General features: G+C 40.2%; 1 protein-coding gene across 6 annotated transcripts in view; it reads left to right on the top strand.

The window, feature by feature from the left end:
• MEIS1 (Meis homeobox 1) overlaps window positions 1-20,329 on the top strand; it is a 152,997-nt gene that overhangs the window by 61,159 nt on the left and 71,509 nt on the right. For all 6 annotated transcript variants that reach the window (XM_083606616.1, XM_083606613.1, XM_083606614.1 and 3 more), the window contains one exon: window positions 16,920-17,065. In XM_083606616.1, coding sequence (XP_083462742.1) covers window positions 16,920-17,065 — 146 coding nt within the window. The remainder of the gene's footprint in view (window positions 1-16,919; window positions 17,066-20,329) is intronic.

Raw genomic sequence — 20,329 nt, forward strand, 5'->3', positions numbered from 1 at the left:
TTATGAATGACCCTAGGCACATGGTCAGACCATTGATTGGTTCAGCTAGCTCAGTATTACCTACACTGACTTGCAGCAGATCTCCAGGATTTCAGAAAGGGGACATTCCCAGCTCTACCTGGAGATGCCAGGGTTGGAAACTGAGGCCATTTTCATCATCATCATCAAAATTTGTATACCATGCAGAGCAGATGTTGTACCATGGAGCTATGGCCCATCCTCAAGAGTTCCCTCACAACCTTTCCCTCCAGGATGATGATGCTTTTAGCCCTCTTACACCTCGAAGAGGAAATAGATAAGCCATCCTCTTATTGCAGTGCCATCTGATTTGAATTAATCATCTCATGATTAGCCACATACTAATCTACCCTATGCTGTCATGTTGAGAGGTCCTTTATCATGTTACTTTTCTTGATGTGGAGGCCATTGTCCCGTGCTCTTTCCAGTGCTGCTCAGAAGCCTATGGTCATATGGCAGGAATGATACTGGTGTTGTCCCCCCCTAGAAACTAGACTGAACCTTTCAGAACACTAGAATAGCAGGGAAATTGGTTCCTGTCCCCAAAATCTGAAACCTATTATAAATAACCTGGAAATGGATTGTAATTTTATAGCAATAAAAAATCAGGCATTTCCCCTCTTCCTTATTTAAATTTGCATGTGAGGAAATTGCCCTGGCATCTGCATTCCACATATTTATAATTCATTTATATTGAGCAGTAGGACAAAATTTGCCTATTTTGTACTTTGCAAAAGCTGTTACATAGTGTAATGAAGCTGCCCCCCCTTTTCATAATGAGCTCCATAGATTAGCTCTATAGATTCTTCCTTGTTTAGGCAGTAATGCTCACTGATGAAGGTGGTTTAAGGGTTGAGGCCCAGTTCCTATGGTTCCTATGCCTTTTGCATTAATTATTACAGTGGTATCTCGGTTTACAAACCTAATCCATTCCGGAAGTCCGTTCTTAAACCAAAGCGGTTCTTAAACCGAGGTGCGCTTTCCCTAATGAGGCCTCCCTCTGCCGGTGCCCTTCCACCGTTTGGCTTCTGTTCATAAACCGAGGTCAAGTTTGCTAACTGGAATACTACTTCCGGTTTTGCAGAATTCGTATACCGAATTGTTCGTAAACAGGGCTGTTCTTAAACCAAGGTACCACTGTATATGGAAATTCCATTCCTCTGTTGCCTTGTTAGCATACAGAAGTTTTTGCATCACCTCAATAACGTGAGGAAGCTCCAGTCCCTTGGGACTGCCTGGGACACAGCATTACTACTGCTGAACCACAGTGGGAAGGCATGCGTCATGAACATTTCCACACCTTTTTTGGGAAGAAGTTTGCAAGACTATAAAGCAGTAGGTGTCCGGAGAAGAAGGAATGGATCCTGGTTACCAAAGCAACCAGGCTGCAGATTCCCATTTCCATTCTGTCTTCAAATAATCCTTTAAATAGAACTAGACTCGGGTGAAAATTACCATGCAGTTTTAATAAACAATGAAACCATCAGCATTGCATGGTAAGGGAGTATGATATATGTGCACAGGCAACGGGAATATGCTTCCTTTCTTCTATCTCTCCATTCTGTGAGAGGGCTTTATTTTTCCTCAGTAATATCATCACATAGTTAGATCTGATTGGCTATATAGCATCATGTCATCATATAGAAACACCAAAATGACTGTGGCCATTCTTGGACCAGTGTGACCAGTAGCCCAGTACTGGTGGCTTCAGTACTGGATTACTGCAATGCGTTCTTCGTGGGGCATCCATTGTGCTTGACTTGGAACCTGCAGAATGCTGCAGCATGGTTGCTTGGTAATGGGCTGCACGAGGGCTAAGAAACTGAGACTTAGGACAGATGTGCTCCTGGTATAGGGATTCAACCTATTTTTAATGGGGTTGCACTCCCCTTGAAAAATCAGTTTTGAAGTACCAAAGGATTCATCTAGTGCTCTGCCTAAAAGAGCCTTCAGAAGCTGCAGGTCTGCAATGCAGCAAGTGTGTGTGTATGTGTGTGCGCCTATATTAAACCCATGTTATACCTTTCATGGACTGCCTGCACTGGGGCACAACACAATGTGTTGGTGGTTGCTTTTAAAGCCCTAAATGGTTTGAACCCAGGATACCAGAGGCCATACCTCCTCCACTACCATCCTGCTTATGTCCCCAAATCAGAAGCAGAGGCCCTTCTGTAAATAACGGGGCCTTCTTGGTGGCTAAACTAGTACAATCCCCATGAAATGTGGATAGACTTCACTCTGTCTTTTGCTGGCTGGTGAAGACATTCTTCCTCTGCAATTGTTACTTTTTTAATGGATTGTGGATTGTAAATTGTTGTAAGGTGCCCTGAATAGCACAAGGGCACAAGAAGGTCAGACAGAAATAATGAATACTATGGCCTTTAAAACTGGGGTGTGTGTGTGTTGTTGTTTGTTATTATGTTGTGTATTGTTGTGTTTTTATATTGTAAACCACCCTGTGTTCTTCAAATGAAGGGTGGTATAGGAACAACAACAACAATTTGTAGTAGAAATAATTCCGGTCTGGCCAACTGATACTGGTATGTGTTGTAATGGCAGGATTAGAGTAACCTCACATCACCTAAACGTCTATATTTTGCTCTGGCAATGAGGATTGGACTTCATGACAATTTTTTACTGGTGACTGTAATACAGGTGTAGTAAAATATGAATCTGAACTGGGGATTTTGCTGGTAAGAACAAAAAAATAGTTTATTTGTTATCCACTATATTCTGTTTGGGTTGGAGAGGGCGCTTGAAGTTCCTTCCCTAGTGCGGAGCTATTTTGCTTGGGCTCAGATGACAAGATATCCAACCCGTAAAATTATCTTGAGGGAACATTAGCAATAGGTTAAACAGATATAAATGTTGCCCCACTCAATAAATACAAGGTTGCCTAGCTATTCTGAACATACTCAGTTTCTTCTGTTGTTTTCAGAAGCTTCCAGATTAACCTTGCAATAGTAAAAACATAGCTATTCACACAAGCATTTAACTACAGTGGTGCCCCTTGTTCAGCATGTAGTTATGCTGTTAGTATATTGTATTTTATTACATTAAGTTCTGTTTAGATGAAATATAGCTTGTTGTAGTCTTATATTTCTCACTTTGGGATTGTACGAACAATGGAGAGTAGGTTACAAAATTAATAAATAAAAATGGTGTCTTTATACATACTACACTACAGAAGAAATTGTGATGGTTCTTCTCTGAAATTCATGAGAAAGTGGGAATTGGCCTGGAATTTACCCCTTCTTAATTTTTTTTTGGCTGAAAATGGGAACAACTAAATACTGTGTCACCCCAGTGGCTTTTCTTTCCTATCGTGCTATGAAACATAATTTATCACAGCCACAAGTTTCTCATATCAATTACTGCAAATAGAAACAAACAACCTTTACATGACACTTTGACCCTGGCTTGTTGAAGGTGACGCCTAATAAAAACAAATAAAAGTGAATGTAGAACAACCTCATTCTGTATCCGTACCCTGGTAAACTGCAAAAGAGGACACATGTGTACCTCGGTGCTAGTAGGTAGTGTGCGGGGGTCCTTGACCCCTTACCTCCCAAAACGTGTGTTATGTTGGGGAGAGGTGCAAGGGTAAGTCATGCATGCTTGATGTTGAAGAAAAGCCTGTTTTGTACTTAATACATTGGAGAAATTGTTCAAGATCAGTTCATCCATGTGAAAATATGACCTCTGTGTTACTGGCAAGGTCAGCAAGACCCAGGGTGTTCTGCAGAATGAGGGCAGGTCGCTGGAGTTAAAGCTGCCTGGGGGCAGATTTGACTTGCACACCTAATTTTCTAAGATTAGAAAAACAAACAACATGCACAGCAGAGAATGTGTTAAAACTTGTTCTTTTGAGCCAGTGGTTCTCTGCTTCCTGCTTTTCTTCTTGTTCAGGCATACTTTAAGCTTCCGATTCTTAATTGCTATTCAGTTTATTTTAATGTTAAGTGTGTTTTAATATATTCATTTCCCCCATACCCTGTTTACATAATTTTAAAGATGGGAGCCTAGAGACCAGCTATTTATATTCCCATCATCTATTTGTTTTTCTTATCTGTTGTTGGTTTTTTTTTTATCACATTCTAATCTACTGTCTGCTTCCATGTAGCCTCATTTCATTAATGTATCATGTACGTAGATTAATCTAAAAGGTATTTTAGATGTCATCCAGAAAATCTGGATAAACAACGAATGCACTTCTAACAACTAAAGATTTCTGGCATCGTATGCTGTGTGATAGGCCCTCCACAAACATTGTCTTCCATTGATTCAGAGGGACTTGGCTGAAACCTGCAGAAAGAGAAGGGGATTTTTGGATATCTGATTCACTGAACATATGTTTAGAGTTCACTCCATCAGCAGTTTTATGATCTCGTGGGATAATGCTGTTTTGTTAATATTCTCTGTTCTGTAGATTGTCTGTTTACAAACAAATAAACTTTCATGAAACTATTCAAGTTTTGTTGCAACTTCACAGAACTCATAAAGCCATCCGCTTGTCCACTCAACTATCATCAGCTCTAATAATGCGCAAGATGGGAATAAGTTCTTGGACCGAGTCGGTGGGGTAGGGGAAGCGTGAGTTCAGCAGCAGACATAGGTGCCACGTTTGGGGGGGCATGGGTGCCAAGCCCCCCCATTCTAAATCAGAGGGCCAGCCCCCCAACATCTGCGGTGGCATGTGTGTGTGGTGTAATCATGCTTTGGGGCTGGCGCACTGACATTATGTGGCCCCAGGTCCCTTCAGTCACAGAGGCAAGGTGGTGTGCGTGGCAGCAGAGGTGCGTTGGTTTTTTTCAACAGTGAAAGCTTTGTGCACACAATTAAAAACAGAAATCCAGAGCGACATGCCACAATCTCCAGATCCTATGTACAGGCCAGGGGACTTGGGAGAAGAAAGTGGTGAGTGGAGATAACATGTCATGCTTAGCTTTATACCAGGCATGCGCTTCCAGCCACGGTGCGACAGAAGAGAGCATAGCTGAGATCTTTGCAGTGAACTTGGGGACAGGGTGCTGGGTTGAAACTTGACCCCTGTTTGGGCCCTTAACACTTGATCCCTGTTTGGGCGCTGTTTGCTCATCCAAACGACAATGCGCAAGAGGAGAGCAGACCCAGGTCTCTTCTTCCCATCCTGATCTCTGCCATCCATGCATAGAGGAGAGGTCCATATGGCGGGTTGTAGGTTTTCCCTGTGATACAGAACCCAAATAACTCATGGTTGTACATAGGGGGTGAAGCCTATACATATAGCAGGTTGGCATGCTTCCTTCTTCAGGCACCCCCAAAAGTGTGGATGGAAAGGGGCTTTGGCTGGCAGGGACATGAGGGTATAATACCCAATTAAGGCTATAATCACAGATGTCTGCAGACTGGTTGCTGCTGCTCAGTGGTGAAGAAACACTTTCTGCAGATGTGTTGTTTTCATTACAATTACCTTTGCATTCCCAGACTTGTTGCTGGAGCTGAACATTGGCTCCAGGGCTAAGCCCTGATGAACCCAGTTCAGATAAATTACTGGAGGATTTATCTCCTTGAAATGGCTACTGGATGTCTAAGCATGAGATTGTCACATGAAAAACACTTCTATGTGCAGGTGGTTGATGTCTCATTTACAAGATTCTTACTTTTTATGCTCGCTATACATGTTGAGTGTTAGCAAGCCAGAACATTGTGACTCTTGTAATGCACTACCAGTGTAGTTAACACTATGTGCTTTATGGATCTAGCACATAAGTCATTTTTAGATGTGATACTAAATGTATTGGAACACCTGTACAGGCATAAATCCATCCTCACAGTAGACCGAGTTTAAAATGCACTGGCTAGATTATTATCTGATGTGAGTTTTTCTGATACCTACTCGGTTCAACAACAGGGTCCCTGTTCATCATTTGGAGTATGGCAGGTGGGGCTGAATCAGCGCATCTTGACTGCAGCACCTAGGTTGTGGAATTGCCTCCCTAAAGAGATTCTATCTGTCTTTGTCACTGTTCCGGTTTGCAGCAAAGACTTCCTCAGGAAGCCTTTGGGTTTCTCTAATGTGGACTGTGGAATTATTTTCTACTGCTTCTCCCACCGCTGCATCTATTTATTTACGTTATTTCCTACTTGTTTTATTTTATTTTCATTTTTATTAATTTATGCATTAAGTCCCCTTGAGTATTTCCCTTGGAAAGATGGGGTATAAATATTTTAATTAATTGATTAACAGAAAAGAAATATGGTATGAATTAACTAATGCAATCTATAGTTTTATTTCATACTTACTCTGTGTTTTAGTCCCATGCTTTTAAATATTATTCAAATTTTAATTACATTAAAATCTAACTCCGGATCAGGAGATAGTTTGGCTCCTCTGAATCGTTTGATTCTGTTAACTCACATGATGCTCTAGTTAACCAAAGAAACAATCTACTCACATACATAAAACAGGTGTTAAAAAAATCTATCAAATGGTACATTTACAGAGTTGATGTAGATTAATAAACTTATAGGGGTGTGTGTGTGTGTGTGTGTGTGTGTGTGTGTGTATACATACAGTACACATCTAAAAACATTGTAAGAGGCTGAAGTTAAGTTTCATTTGTGTTCAGGTGGATGAGACAATGTCTTGTTTGTATCAGTTTGTATCAGTTTGTGACAGATATTGCCAAGAAGCAATTTTACACAAATAAGGCGTCCTTTGCAAATGTCTATGCTGAGGGGAAGCTTCTATACATGGTGTGCATTATTTGCAGGGGAAGACAATGGTGTTGCCTAGAGCAAAGGGAACATAGCATTGGTTTGCTGGTGATGCGAAAAGTGTAGCAACAGCTTCAAGAGCTGGCACTGCACTTAAGAAAAGAAAAACTGCATGCGTTTTTAAACTCATTTCTCGTTGTAACAATCAGCGTACTTTTGAAGCATGGTAAGCTACCATCCTGTTTCCTTCAGCTTCTTTGGTTTTGATAACTAACTACATATCGCTGATAGGCTACTTGGGACTGTAAACTTCGAGTGAGTGAAAGAAAATGAGGTTGTTGAGATGTTATCATGCCCCTAAAGCAAAACTCCAGGCTGAACAATGTGACTGTATCCTCGCTGGTAGAAAGCAGGCCCCTCTTCCCACCCCTTTCCCAGGTATGGATAATTTTCCTTGTCCAGGCCTGTGAGAGAAAAGGAGGGAGTGTCTCAAGCACCTGTGTTTCAGGTCTCATGTTGTTAAGTCTCACCGAATCAGTACATGTTGTCAGCAGTATTCTTTGCCTTCGTTCTCTCTTGGCAGAAAAAAATTGGACACATTTGGCCCTGTGGAAGGGTTGAGCTTTATGGGCGACCACGGAATACTGTTTTGCCTCTGTGGCATCCCTTGAAGTGTTTTGCCATGAGTACCTGCATGTGCAAAATGAATAGTTTTGTACAGTGGCTCTTTTCTCAGATGTAGGCTACAAGTGAATTGTGACTGGATGCCTAGATAGTTTTGTGTTGTGTTGTGGGATAGTTTAAGCACAAAGTTACATTGCTGAATTTGTCCTTACTCAATGCTTTTTACGCACATAAACCATTTGGAAGAGCTATGTTTTGGAGGAAAATGTTTAGGTTCTGTTCCTTTTTTACTTTTTGTTTTTAACAGCAGTGGAAAAAGTTGTCCTGCTGAATTTCTGTGTGTTCTGCTGCTGTTAAAAGCACAGGATCATGCACACTTTTGTTTTAAAAAAGTTGGTAACTTAACATTTTACATGGCCGCAGCAGCTTCTTACTCTTCTCTTTTGAAATGAATCATGTATTCAAATTATGAGGTCAGTAAATTGTCTTTATAAATACTTGAGATGCTCGTGGTCTTTTCCAACTCCACGGTTCTATGATTCTTTACTCTGTATCCAAACCACAATTCAATTTCAGTATAAGCGGTACCTAATGAATTTGTCCTATTTGTGCTTTTTGGCTCATTGTTACTTGTGTTATCTCTAACAAAACTGCATTCTGAACAAGTTCCATTGTTCCTATCGGGCATTCTTCTATTCTTTGTCTTGTTCTAAGAATCAGACTACATGTTGAAAGCACTTTTATTTGTCTTATAGTACTGCTTTTAAATCCACTTTATTTAGCATGTGTTGTGTAAGGATATTCCATATTAGAAAGCAGAGATACTCTCCCCTTTAGTGTTTGATTAAAGTTGCACGTATCACTCTTTAATAAAGTATTGCAGTGCATTTATTCATAAGGTTCTCTTAGCAGAAGTAAAAACTTGTTTGTTTCTCAGTAAATTAATTGTTTTAAAATATTATGGGGTGGTGTTCAATGAAGTTTTATTCAAAGTAGACCAGGTGAATGCACAGAAAGAACATTACATATCACCTCAAACACAAGGCTTTTTCAATGGAGTTGGTTCAGATATTCAGCTGGTTTACACATTTAGCTTCTAGTCATCAAGTGTTGACTAGCAAGTGATAGGAAATTAAGCATTGCACAGATGTTTCTTAGGTTGCTGTAGTATACAACTGTACAACAGCACTTGAATGCAGATGGTTGAGTAAGAGCTTCAGTATGATATATCAGAATGCAAGCCATTCTAAAGGGCAGGTATAATGCACATGTCCTATTATCACAAGATGCATCTACAAAATTCAATATATGACTGATAATTGCGAAAAGTAATTTTCTGTCTATAAGGCATTACTGAAAGTGTCTACTGCACCCCCCTCCATTGGAGGGTCCACTGATCCTTTGGAGTCAGTTCATAGAAAAGAGGGAAGCAAGATGCGCATGAGGCGGCACACAGGAGGTCAGCACTGCTTGTATGGTGGCATCTTTGGATACAAACCAGCATTCCCAAATGCTTTCTCCTAGTGGTCATTTCAAATCTAAGAATTCAAATGAAATTTGGACTTTTGTGTGCATTAAAAACAATGCCTGCCTTCAAATTAGTGAGACATGCAAAAGTTCACTAGTTTCCTCCCAGTTCATCATGCTGCTTTTTATGTGCTACTGTTTTATCATGTGATGGTTCTTCATCAGTTTATAGAATTGTTGAATAATGAACAGTGTGAACGCAAAATGAAACCTGCTGTCTACATTCTAATAGGGACAACAAATGTATATGTACAATATTAGATGTCAGTCCTCAATTTTCCCCCAGATATAAATTTCAGCAATTAGTTTCTCATGAACTTACTTTGATCATTAGTTTACAGTGAGTGAAACCAGCCTCTAGAATCAAGAATGGTTGCCAGAAAGAATTTTAGTATGCAAAGAAGGAGGAGAAAAGAGACACACATAGAGCTGGGCTCAAGGGCAGATAATTTAAAGGTGCAAATGTTAATTAAATGCCAAACTTGCATTGACCTGTCTGTACTTAAGTGGTCTAATCGCCTTTTTAAAAAGTACTCCTGAATAATCAAAACTTTTGAGTCAAAAAGGTTGTCTACTTAGTAGAAAACATCAAATTTATTTCTTTTTTATTTAAAAAAGCATGCCATAGAGGAAACGTAGCCATACATTTTAAAACCCTCTCTGTTTATTGAATATAAAAGAAATAAATGGGGGGGAAACAGACATTACCTTAAAGGACCATAAACCGAAGCTGTATGTGGTTTTTATTGTTTCACTGGAACTGAGCACAACACTCTAATCTAAAATCCAATAGTCTCTGGCCAGAGCAGATACTTTTATTGTATTAGATTCTTGAGCAAAGAATGTGCTACCGAAATGTCTTCTTCTAAGGGGCTAAAATGACCTTTAGTGTGAAAAATTGGGAGAAGAAGAGGGGGAGGAGGGGGGAAGTGAGCTTAAAGGGCTTTGGCAAGCTCTCATGACAATGGAGCATTGCAGTCCAGGGTGCATTTTAAAAGTTTCTGTAGGTATTTTGCTAATGCTGTTTGGTCCGTTTCCCCCACATACTCTCCACAAACTGCTTAAAGTGGTGGATAGAGATTCTTATCTAAAAATGGATCATTACAAGCTGAAGCCTGGAATGTGGCCTTCTGTGCCTTGTGGTCCTTGGCTCTGTAAATTCCAGTGCTTTGTCATTTTCAGGCCTGTGGTAAAGCTGAATTTTCTCCAGCAACTTTAATCTAATTTATCTCACATAATCCACTTGAACAGCACATCTTTCAAATGGGAGCAAGTCTGGTTGCAGCCTTTGGGGGTGGGAGAAACCCCTGTGCATGTGTTTTAGCAGGGAACAAATTGGTGGCAGCTAGCTCCATGAGAGGATGTTTGTGGCTTGAATGTAGCACTGGGAAAGGGAAGGTTTTTAAAGGAGATATATACATGTGGTAAACATTTTTCCTCATGGGCCCAATTTTATGTTGGCTTATCCTTCCTAAGCAGTGCACAATTGGTAGGGGGACGTACGTGCCTTTAGAACATTCCTCTTCTGTTAGAACATTGCTTGCTGTGCAGTGCCTTAATGGAGCTAGCATCCTGACCCTCTCATACTTCACCACCTCCAGTCTCACACAGAGTGGATTGCATAAATATCCTGGATTTGGTCCTATTTGTCTGTGGGTGTATTACACTATGTATATAATGCTTTTGTCGTTGAGTTACTTTTTCTTTTCGTGCTGATGATAGGCTTCCTTGTGTGTAGGATTATTTCCTTTATATGCTAGCTTTCTGAATGCAGTCGCTGGTAAAACTGGAGAGGTCTGTGAGATCAGTTATTCATGCAATTATTTTAACATTGTTTGATAAGAATACAGAACCTATACAAAATGTGTGTATTTCAGGCATGGGAAATGCAAAAACCTATTTTAAAATGTCATCTGCGAAAATTGCCTTTGTATTAACTATTTCAGGACATGGGTGCTGTTGCTCTCTCAACCATTTTGTTAACAAAAATAACATGACTGATAAACATAAAATGTGCTTCTGTGGAGGAGTAGAATTCTAGTGAACTTTTCAGTCTTTTACTGATGCTGTGCATGTAATTTTGGGGGGAGGGCTGAGGGTTAGAAAAGGGGTGATCAGGGGGAGGCAGAGGGGAAGTTGTAGGAAGAGAAGGGGTGGAGATTTGACCTGAATGAGAGGAACCCCTGCTGACATGGCCAGCCTGACTCATTGAATGACCTGAATACGATAAATGCTGCTTTATCCTTCCTTGAAAGGAACAAGATAGCACAGCCTAAATGCCTGGGTGTGCTTAAATAGGCAACTGGGATGTTTGAGGTGAGCATGTTTGAAATCTGAGCTGGCTGACAATCTTGAGAGTTGCCACAGGTCACCTGCAGTGCTCTATGGGGATTGGCCAGGATTCACAAGAAATCTTCTATGGGTGAACTGTAGTACAAAATATCTTTGACTAGACCACGACCTGTAAAACATTGTAGAAATAATTCTTAAATATTATTTGAAAGGACAAATGGCCACACTGAAAGGTTTGACAGTTTGACATATATGCATGGTTTTGATAGCTCAGAAACTGAAATGTGGAGCCAAGACTCTCATTTTGCTTGTTAGAAGGTTTGTGGTGTGTGTGTTTTATTTTTTTAAATAGTGTCTAGTTGCTGTGCAGAGTCCTACGCTCCTAGCAATTTGACAGGCAATGAGTCTGCTTCAGTGATCTCAAATCCTTTTAGACTAATTTGTGAAAGAGCAGAAAAACAGCTAGCACTCCCCCCCCCTTCCGTGTTCAAAAACAGAGATTCAGGTATTTTACAATCAATCGTATCAAGACATATTTATAATGTTGTGCAGTATCTAAAGAAGAAAGTAAAGGAGAGTGTCTTTCTAGGGGGGGGAAAGGTATTGTGTTGATTCTCCGCCTCATCAGTGACCATGACAGAGATGGTACTGAGAGCCAGATTTCTGCATTAGAATGTTGCATATGTGCAACGCAAATTCAAGCAATGCCCTTGAATAGCCAAGGGCCATTTTTAAGAGTCTCTGGCCCCTCAGTCACTGGCCTACTAGTTAATTGCCACACGGACTTCGTGACACATGGACAGATAATATGACATTTTCAGTTTCTGTCACTAGCAAACGCCACAGCGTTGCTTGCACTAGTTGCTAAGAAGCTGTCAGAAACCATTAGCAGTTGGCTAAAGTTGCCCTATGGCATTTCCTCATGGCATCAGCAAAACGAGCATAAATCACCCAGTGGAGCCTACTGCTATACTAATGAGGCTGTAAGCTTGTTTATGGACTAGCATCATTTTTATGATTATTTCCACCTTTTCAGCTTGCCTTCATTGGCGGCAGGAGAAGTCAACTTCAAGAATGAAGTCACTGCTGACATTTCACAAATGTGGTTCTTAGCTGCTACCATGTGGCTGGTCAGTGGTTCTTCAAGTTTTGTTTAGTGATCTTTTTTTAAAAAAATGTAGGAAGGGGGTAGCAGGAGAGGAAAAGCATTCTCAAGAGACCTTACAGAGGTGACTGTATCAAATTGCAGAGTGAATGGAAATGCTATTTAGACTTTCAGCTGGGATTTTTTTCTTTGACAAAGAATCAAGTTTCAGGTTGTTGTTGTTTTTTAAAGTGGAAATGGTTAAACGATGTATTAAAAACTATGAAAGTAATTTCTTCTAAAGAACTCTATTTCATTAATTTGCTCTTTCTCTTATCCTCCCCTTATCTTCTGTCAGACAGGACTAGAGTTTATTGTTTTAAGCTTCTCTGAACACGCATAAGTATTTACATGGGATTGAAAGCATTTGCTTCCAATGAAAACCTTGTCTTAGATTACAGCCCAGCAGTGTAATTTCCCTCCCAGATGGGAGTAAAGTAGCTGTATTTGCCTAAAAACAGTAGGAAGAACAAACTGTGCATTAAGCCAAGGCTGTTTTTGGCTTGAGCTAATGATGTAACAGAAACCTTTTATTTGGGATAGGTCACTGCCTGTGATTGAAAGGAGGTGATCTGGCTCTTGCTTGAAAGGTTTCTCCATTGTATCTACATAAGTCTTCACTTTTTAAAAAAAGAGGAGGGGGGAGATTCTGTTCCTAATGTTTCTGCTTTCATATAGCAGAAATAAACAGGAAAGGTTCTGGGGAGTGTTATACACGGAATGCAGAAAGCTTTCCCCCCCTAATGGAGTATATAATTCAGGTGCCCTGAAGGCATGCTTTCAGGAATTCTTTTGCCTGAGGTAATGGGGAGCTAAGGCTGCTTTAAGGCCTTGATTATCTATTGATGCACAAAGCTGGAAAAAAGTCATCTCCCTTGGATTATAGTAGATATTTCCATAAATTATCAATGAATTCTCTCCTAGCCAGGCACTTGCTAAAATAATCTGCAGGAGGGGGCACAAATGGATAGAATGTATTTATTTAAAAGAAGAATAGGCAGAAAAGCTTTGGTGAAAGACAATGTCATTAGGTTAGAAGCCCTTTACTTTTAATCAATGACTGTCTAATATATTTCTCCCCTACGCCGCCCCCTCTGTGCTTGCCTCTCCAAACTAGAGAAAGTGGATTAGTCCATGGAAATGTTAAATGCTGTTGAGTTGTTTGCTCATGTTTATTTTATGAATCATTATTTTATATGGTGAATTGCTTCTCTGAATAAAAGGCTTTCAAAGACTTTATCAGCCTAAGACATCTCAACTCTTTCTGCAACGGCTCTGTTTTTAGAAATATGAATGTTTGAGTCAAGCCTTTCATTAAATATGGAGCTCTCCATAAAGGCAGTCACAAATATTCTTTAAGAAATGCTTTAATTTTTCTGTTGTTTGTGTTGTAGACCATTGTTTCAAAAAGGATTAAAGAGCCTCTCTTTAAAAATAGCATCTTTCCAATATTTACTTAAATCATTTTTGCCTTGAGCATAGAGATGGAGAGTCCCCAATTACATCAAAACATTATGCGCTCATAAAAATATGGACAGTGGAAGCTCCAATATGACATTCTATTCATGTGAAAAAGATGAAAGGCTAGAACCAATCATTACACAAACTTGATCTGTAAACTGCTTTTTAGGTTTCAGTTGCTGTCCTTTCCTGCAGTGTTTGTGCCAATATGAGTAGCATGTAATGATTACACCACAAACAAAAACAGTTTGTGCTAATTTACATTCACATATAAAGAAACTGGGTAATTTGACATACTGTTAAAAACCCCTACTTGAATCAAAAAGAAATTAGCAGGTTCAGTATGGTTAAACTGAGGCACGCTCTTGATGGCTGTACATCAAAAAATGATCCTTTGGGAGCATATTACACTGGTCCTGATCCAACTTCACTGACTGCCAGTTAGTTTCTGGGCCCAATTCAAAGTGTTGGTTTTGACCTATAAAGCCTTAAATGATTCAGGATCACAGTACCTCAAAGACCACCTCTCTCCATGTGAACCTTCCCAGACACTGCAATCCTCATGTGAGGCCCTTCTTCACATGCTTCCTCCACGAGAGGTCTGGGCCTTTTCTTCAGCGGCTCCCTGTTTGTAGAATCTCTCCCCAGGGAATTTGTCTGGTACCTTCATTATATACCTTCAGGCACCAGGTGAAAAAGCTCCTCTTCAACCAGGCCTTTGGCTGATAACATTCTATATCCTTTTCAAAGTTTCTGTGGGAGAGAGTGGACGATAATGGGGGTTATTGTTTTTTTTTTTTAATAATGTATTTTGTGTTTTTGTATTATATTTTTATGCCGTGAACTACTCTGAGCTCTACTGATGAAGGGCGGTATATAAATTTAATAAATAATAAAAAAATAAGAATTGTTATTATGCTGATTCTCACCTTCACAGTGTTCAGTACTAAGAGTGGAATATATCATTACTCATTATTTATTAATTAAATTTATATACCGCCCTTCATCACAAGATCTTAGGGTGGTTCACAGGTAAAAACACGAGTAAATAGCCAAAACATAAGCAACAAATAATAACATCCCCCACTCCCACAAACACATTAAAAAAGCTGTAGACTATTAATCAACTAATCAACTAAAGAAGAGGAACATTTTTGACTGGTGCCTAAAATATATATAATGAAGGTGCCAGGCAAACCTCCCTGGGGATAGCATTCCACAAACGGAGCCACTACAAATAAAAGACCCGTTCTCGTGTTGCCACCCTCTGGACCTCACATGGAGGAGGCACACAATGATAACCTCACAAGGAGGAGGCACAGATGCTGAATGCAGAGTCTTGGACAGTTTATATGGAGAGAGGCAGTCCTTGGGTGTTGTGGTCCTGAGCTGTTTTTATAGGTCAAAACCAGCACTTTGAATTGGGCCCAGAAGCTAACTAGCAGCCAGACAATCAGGCCACGATTGGTGTTATATGCTGAAACTGTCTTGTCCCAGTGAGCAACCCAGCTGCCGAATTCTGTACCAGCTGAAGCTTCCAAGCCGTCTTCAGAGGCAGCCCTATGTATAACGGGTTACCGGAGCATAGACAACAGAAGTTAGGCTACCCCTATCCAGATAGGGGCACAGCTGGGCCATCAGCCCAAGCTGATGGAAGGTACACCTCATAAGCTGATGGAAGGTACACCTCAGCCTCAAGCGACAGCAGAGGATCCCAAGCTATGTACCCGCTCCTTCAGAGGATGTGTAACCCCATCAAGAGCAGGCAATCTCCCACCCCTCTGGTCTAGGGAACCACCCAATAACAGTGCTTCAGTCTTATCTGGATTGAACTTCAGATTATTGGATCTCATCCAGTCCATTCAATCCATTACTGAGGCAAGACATGGGCCCAGCACATCCACTGCCTCACCTTCAAATGTAAAGGAGAAGTAGAGCTGTGTGTCGTCAGCATATTGCTGACAATGTGCTCCAAATGATCCCAGTCAGTGGTTTCATGTAGAAGTTAAATAGTATAGGGGATAAAATTGAGCCCCTTTGAAGGCTCCATGGGACTGAAAAACGCTCCCCAAGCAACACCCTCATGGAGCAACCATATTCTATATATTGACCAATACTGATCTGGAAATAAATAGGTGACTGTGCATAAAAACCACACATCTTACGTGTGGTGCATAATTTGCTGGTAGGGGTCACAGCTGAGCCATGGAGAGCATGCTTTGCATGTAATAAATTCCGGGATCAGTCCTGGAAAAGAGCCTTGTCTGAAATCCTGCCAAGCTGCTGCCAGAGAGTAGTTTGATTTGGTATAAAGCAGCTTCATGTGATCCTACTGTCTCTCAGAATACTTAATGTAAGGCGTATTCATTTTCAGCGGAGGGTATCATTGGCATGGAAGAATGAAAACATAGGGATAGTGCTGATTGTTGCCCTCCTGCCCTGCTTGCAAGGTTTCGCATAAGCATTTGGTTGGCTACTGTGAGAAAAGGGTGTTGGACTAGATGGGCCCTTGGTCTGACGCAGGAAGGTCTTTTTTGGGGTTTTATGTGGAACTGATGAAAATGAATTGTACTTGCAAAGGTCAAGAACATACATGCCCTCAAGGCCAAGGGCTGAATAGTCAAATGGTTTTGGAGGCATCTAGAATATCTGAATGAATTTGGACTGGTCGGAATATAGTTTACATGGTAATATTGACATTAGGCTGCTCTTGTTTTGGCTGGGGGTGCACACTATGTATTCAGTTCTTGGTTTGCTCACAAATCAAGTTTTCTTTCTTTTTTTGATTTATTTATTCACTGCATTTATATCTCATCTTTTTCTCCCTGGAACTCAAGGTGGCTTAAATAGTTCTGTTGGAGTGTAATTTTATTCATTGTTTTTCATATTTGTATCCTTCTAGGGAGGAAAACATAAGCTTAACTTCATTTTCTAGTTAAAGAGACAAATGGCTGATGATCTTCTATGTTTTAACCAGAACTGAATTGACATAATTATTTCCACCCATGAAATACAGTATGACATAATTTTTAGAGCTCATGTTAATATTTTAATATGTATGGTTAATAGTAAAATACCTACCCCCAAATCAGACTTTAGTCAACATACCGCAAGTTAGCAAAAGTCAAAAATTTGATTCACTATATATTTACAGGTGACGGCTTGGACAACAGTGTAGCTTCTCCCAGCACAGGTGATGATGATGATCCAGATAAGGACAAAAAGCGACATAAAAAGCGTGGCATCTTTCCCAAAGTAGCCACAAATATCATGAGGGCATGGCTGTTCCAGCATCTAACAGTAAGTGAACTCTAGATCACATATGTGAAGTGAAACGTGAGTGGATAATTTCGTAAATGTGGTAGAAAGAAAAAGATGAAGAAAAAAGAGAGAGAGAGAGAGACTTACTACCTGTCATGGGAACACATGTTCAAAATTGCTGTGAACTTTGTGATCTTGAGATTCTTTGATTTTTTTATAGTTTGCTAGAAAGAGGATGTTTAAACAGTTATTTTTGTTGTTGACCTGTTTGAAAACAAAGTGATCATACGCAACCATTAACAAAATTTGAGGCCAGTTCTGTTTCTTTCTATGGTGGTTTCTGTTACTTTTCGTAACAGTTTCTGGTTTAATAGAGACATACAATTTGGCCTATCTGTAGTTGTTTCTAGGCTCATCTATGCAGCCAAATACCGTTAGTTTTAACGGAATGGCACTTGATGGCATTTGCTTTCTCCCTGGATATATAAACACAAATAGAACATCAATTATTTGGTTCTAATAATTGTAGTGGCAACCATCACCTTCTTCTTATGCTCCCCTTCCATGTGTTCAGTTAGTGTGTCAAGGGGAGCATGATAATGCTGGCTAGACCTGCTTCCAGTTCCATGCATCTGCCAACTTGTGCCAAATCACTGTAAGTTGGACAGAAGGAAAGAATGCCCCCTGCATACGTATCAGTTCATACACAGGGCCTGTCCTCAGGGCTGTGAATCCTGACATGAGCGTGGTTCTCAGCCATGTGTACAGTTCTTGCATTGCATTCAACTAGCCGAGGTCAGGGTGGGGCCCATGTCAGCACCAGCACCGGATTGGGAGGCAGGATCAGTGCCTTTTACTTCCCTGCCCTTCATTCACTGTCTGAATATGTGGAAAGGAACATTTGAAAAGGACTTCTGGAGTTTTGATAATAATTACCTAGGGCACAGGGAGAGTGAATGTCTGCCTTGTACCCATAGTGTTTTCTTCTTAAGGATGCTATTTGAAGGATCTTCTCCTTAAGCAAACGTGGTCTATGACCAAAGCCATTGTCACTGTAGTGTTTAGTCATGTACAGTCAGCCTTATGAGTATCATTCTACAAGTTTGGAATGTTTTCTATAAAAATATTAATAAATAAATAAAGTATACTAGGGATCAAGACTTAATAAAAATTACTTTGAAGCATCAGGTAGCATTTCTGTGAAGCAAAGCATTTCATTTTATTATAATTTATATTCGGTGTTAGCCACCCTGAGCCCGGCCCTGGCCGGGGAAGGCGGGATAGAAATAAAAATTTATTATTGTTGTTATTTATTATTATTATTCTGAGTGGAGAGGTCTGATGGTTAATGGAAGTGTATCTGTTTTCCCCAATCCATTTGACATTCTCCCATCCCCCAGCACAGCCTATATGTGTGCCTACATTTTGTCACCAGAGAGCTTCTACATGGTCAAGGTTTTTGTATATTTAGTAAGCTTTTTTTGTCTGTCCCCCTTTTGACCAGCACGCTCATCCCCAACCCAGCCTCCTTTACCACATTCAGAAGAGCTTACCACGCAGCTATTGTTATGGGTTCTGCTGACTGGAAATGTCAAAAACCTTGCTTGGCAATCAGCTAGTCAAATGGGTTTTGGAATTAGGTTGCATGCAGACTAAGGCAGGTTGCTTTAGTTCCGTTGAAATCCATGGGCCAAGTTAGTTGTTACAGAATTAAGTCCCATTGACTGGTACCAAAGTGTGAGCAGCTTCATCTGAATCTATTTATAATCCTAACACTCTAACCTATGACCACAGTTATGCCACCCCATCTGCACGGGGGAAGAATTATTTGAATAAGCTGCATTTTTGTAAACCAGGCCACTTTACATGGACTGACCAAAAACTGTAGAGTGTATTTTCTTCATCTGGTGGAACAAACATAGTGTTGAAGTCAACTATGTTATTCTGGAAAACAAGATTTCAGAATGCCTATACTGTCTATCATATGTGTAGACGTATGTCTGAAGTGGACAATTCAGACAATTCAGAATTGACTTGTGTCCTCCTTATTGTATATTTACCACAGTCCTGCGGCTGCATATACTGCATATACAAAAACTGTATGTAAATAGGCCACAGCTATGTAATCTTCCCACTGCATTAAAAAGTGGGTGGGTCTTTGTATTTGCATGGTGTGACTTGCTCTTGAGGTTATAAATCAAGGTTTGTGCCTCTACTTCTCCCCATGTGTACCTACAGTATTTGCTGGAGTACAGTGTGAACAGGCCTTTTGTAAAATACATTATTACTTTTTCACTTTTTAAATTAGTTCATTCTACCACAGCAGACAGTGGAAGCTTGGTAAAACATTCAGAAATGTACCACAATTTATAGCTGGTTGACTGTAGCCTTATTATTATGTACAGCACAACACAGATGATGCTTACAGGTGTGAAAAAGAGACAGCAGTGTAATCTCCTATTCCTGCCACTTTTAAAATTCTTCTCAGACTGGTGGAATTTTCATTTCCCTTTAGATCTAAATAATAATCTCAATAGCAGCAGTCGCTGATTAGCATCAAATGGACAGATAAACCAAAGTCAACATAAACAAAACCAACGAGTTGCTGTCAGATAATTCCTCAAGTTTGTAAGATACAAATTTTGAGCCTTTGTTTAGTCAGTTTGCAATTAAAATGTAATAACTGACTTCATTTAAAAAGTCATCTATAATATTTATCCTTTCAAGACAACCATTTAGTGTTACTAATTTGTTCTTTTGGCAACCTAATAAGACTGAAAAATAGCAATTTCCCCAAAGCTACCATATATGCTACTAAATAAATGGCTAAATTGGGAATCTGAAGCTGGGTCTCTCATTTCCCAATCCAGAACTTATGCAGTACAATGGGACCCAGGGATATCTAGCAGCAAGAATAACGTGAGCTACCAGAGTCTAGGTTACTGTTGCAGAGCTTTTGGGATACTGGGTCCAGTAACCTTCACGCCCACTGGACACAATCTAGGAACAGAAAGGAACTGAGCTCCTCAAAGGTCATAACAGATGTAGCTCTGTCCATAAAGACGTGGATTTGTCAAAGCTAATTGACAGGTAAAAGGATATTTCCTCTCCTGGGTGTTATAAAGCTGGAGCCCACAAGCTTTGCTAGGATATCCCTTCCCTTGTGTGTGAGACGACCATACACACCACTGCTGCCGATATAGTTACTGGAATAGAAAATAGACCTTAAATAAAGACCTTGGCATAGCAAGGTGCTATGCTTGAAGAAAAGGGTCGTCATCTGTGGAAGGTTAAACATCACTT

This window comes from Podarcis filfolensis, assembly GCF_964270895.1.
Source record: "Podarcis filfolensis genome assembly, chromosome: 3".
NCBI classification, from domain to species: domain Eukaryota; kingdom Metazoa; phylum Chordata; class Lepidosauria; order Squamata; family Lacertidae; genus Podarcis; species Podarcis filfolensis.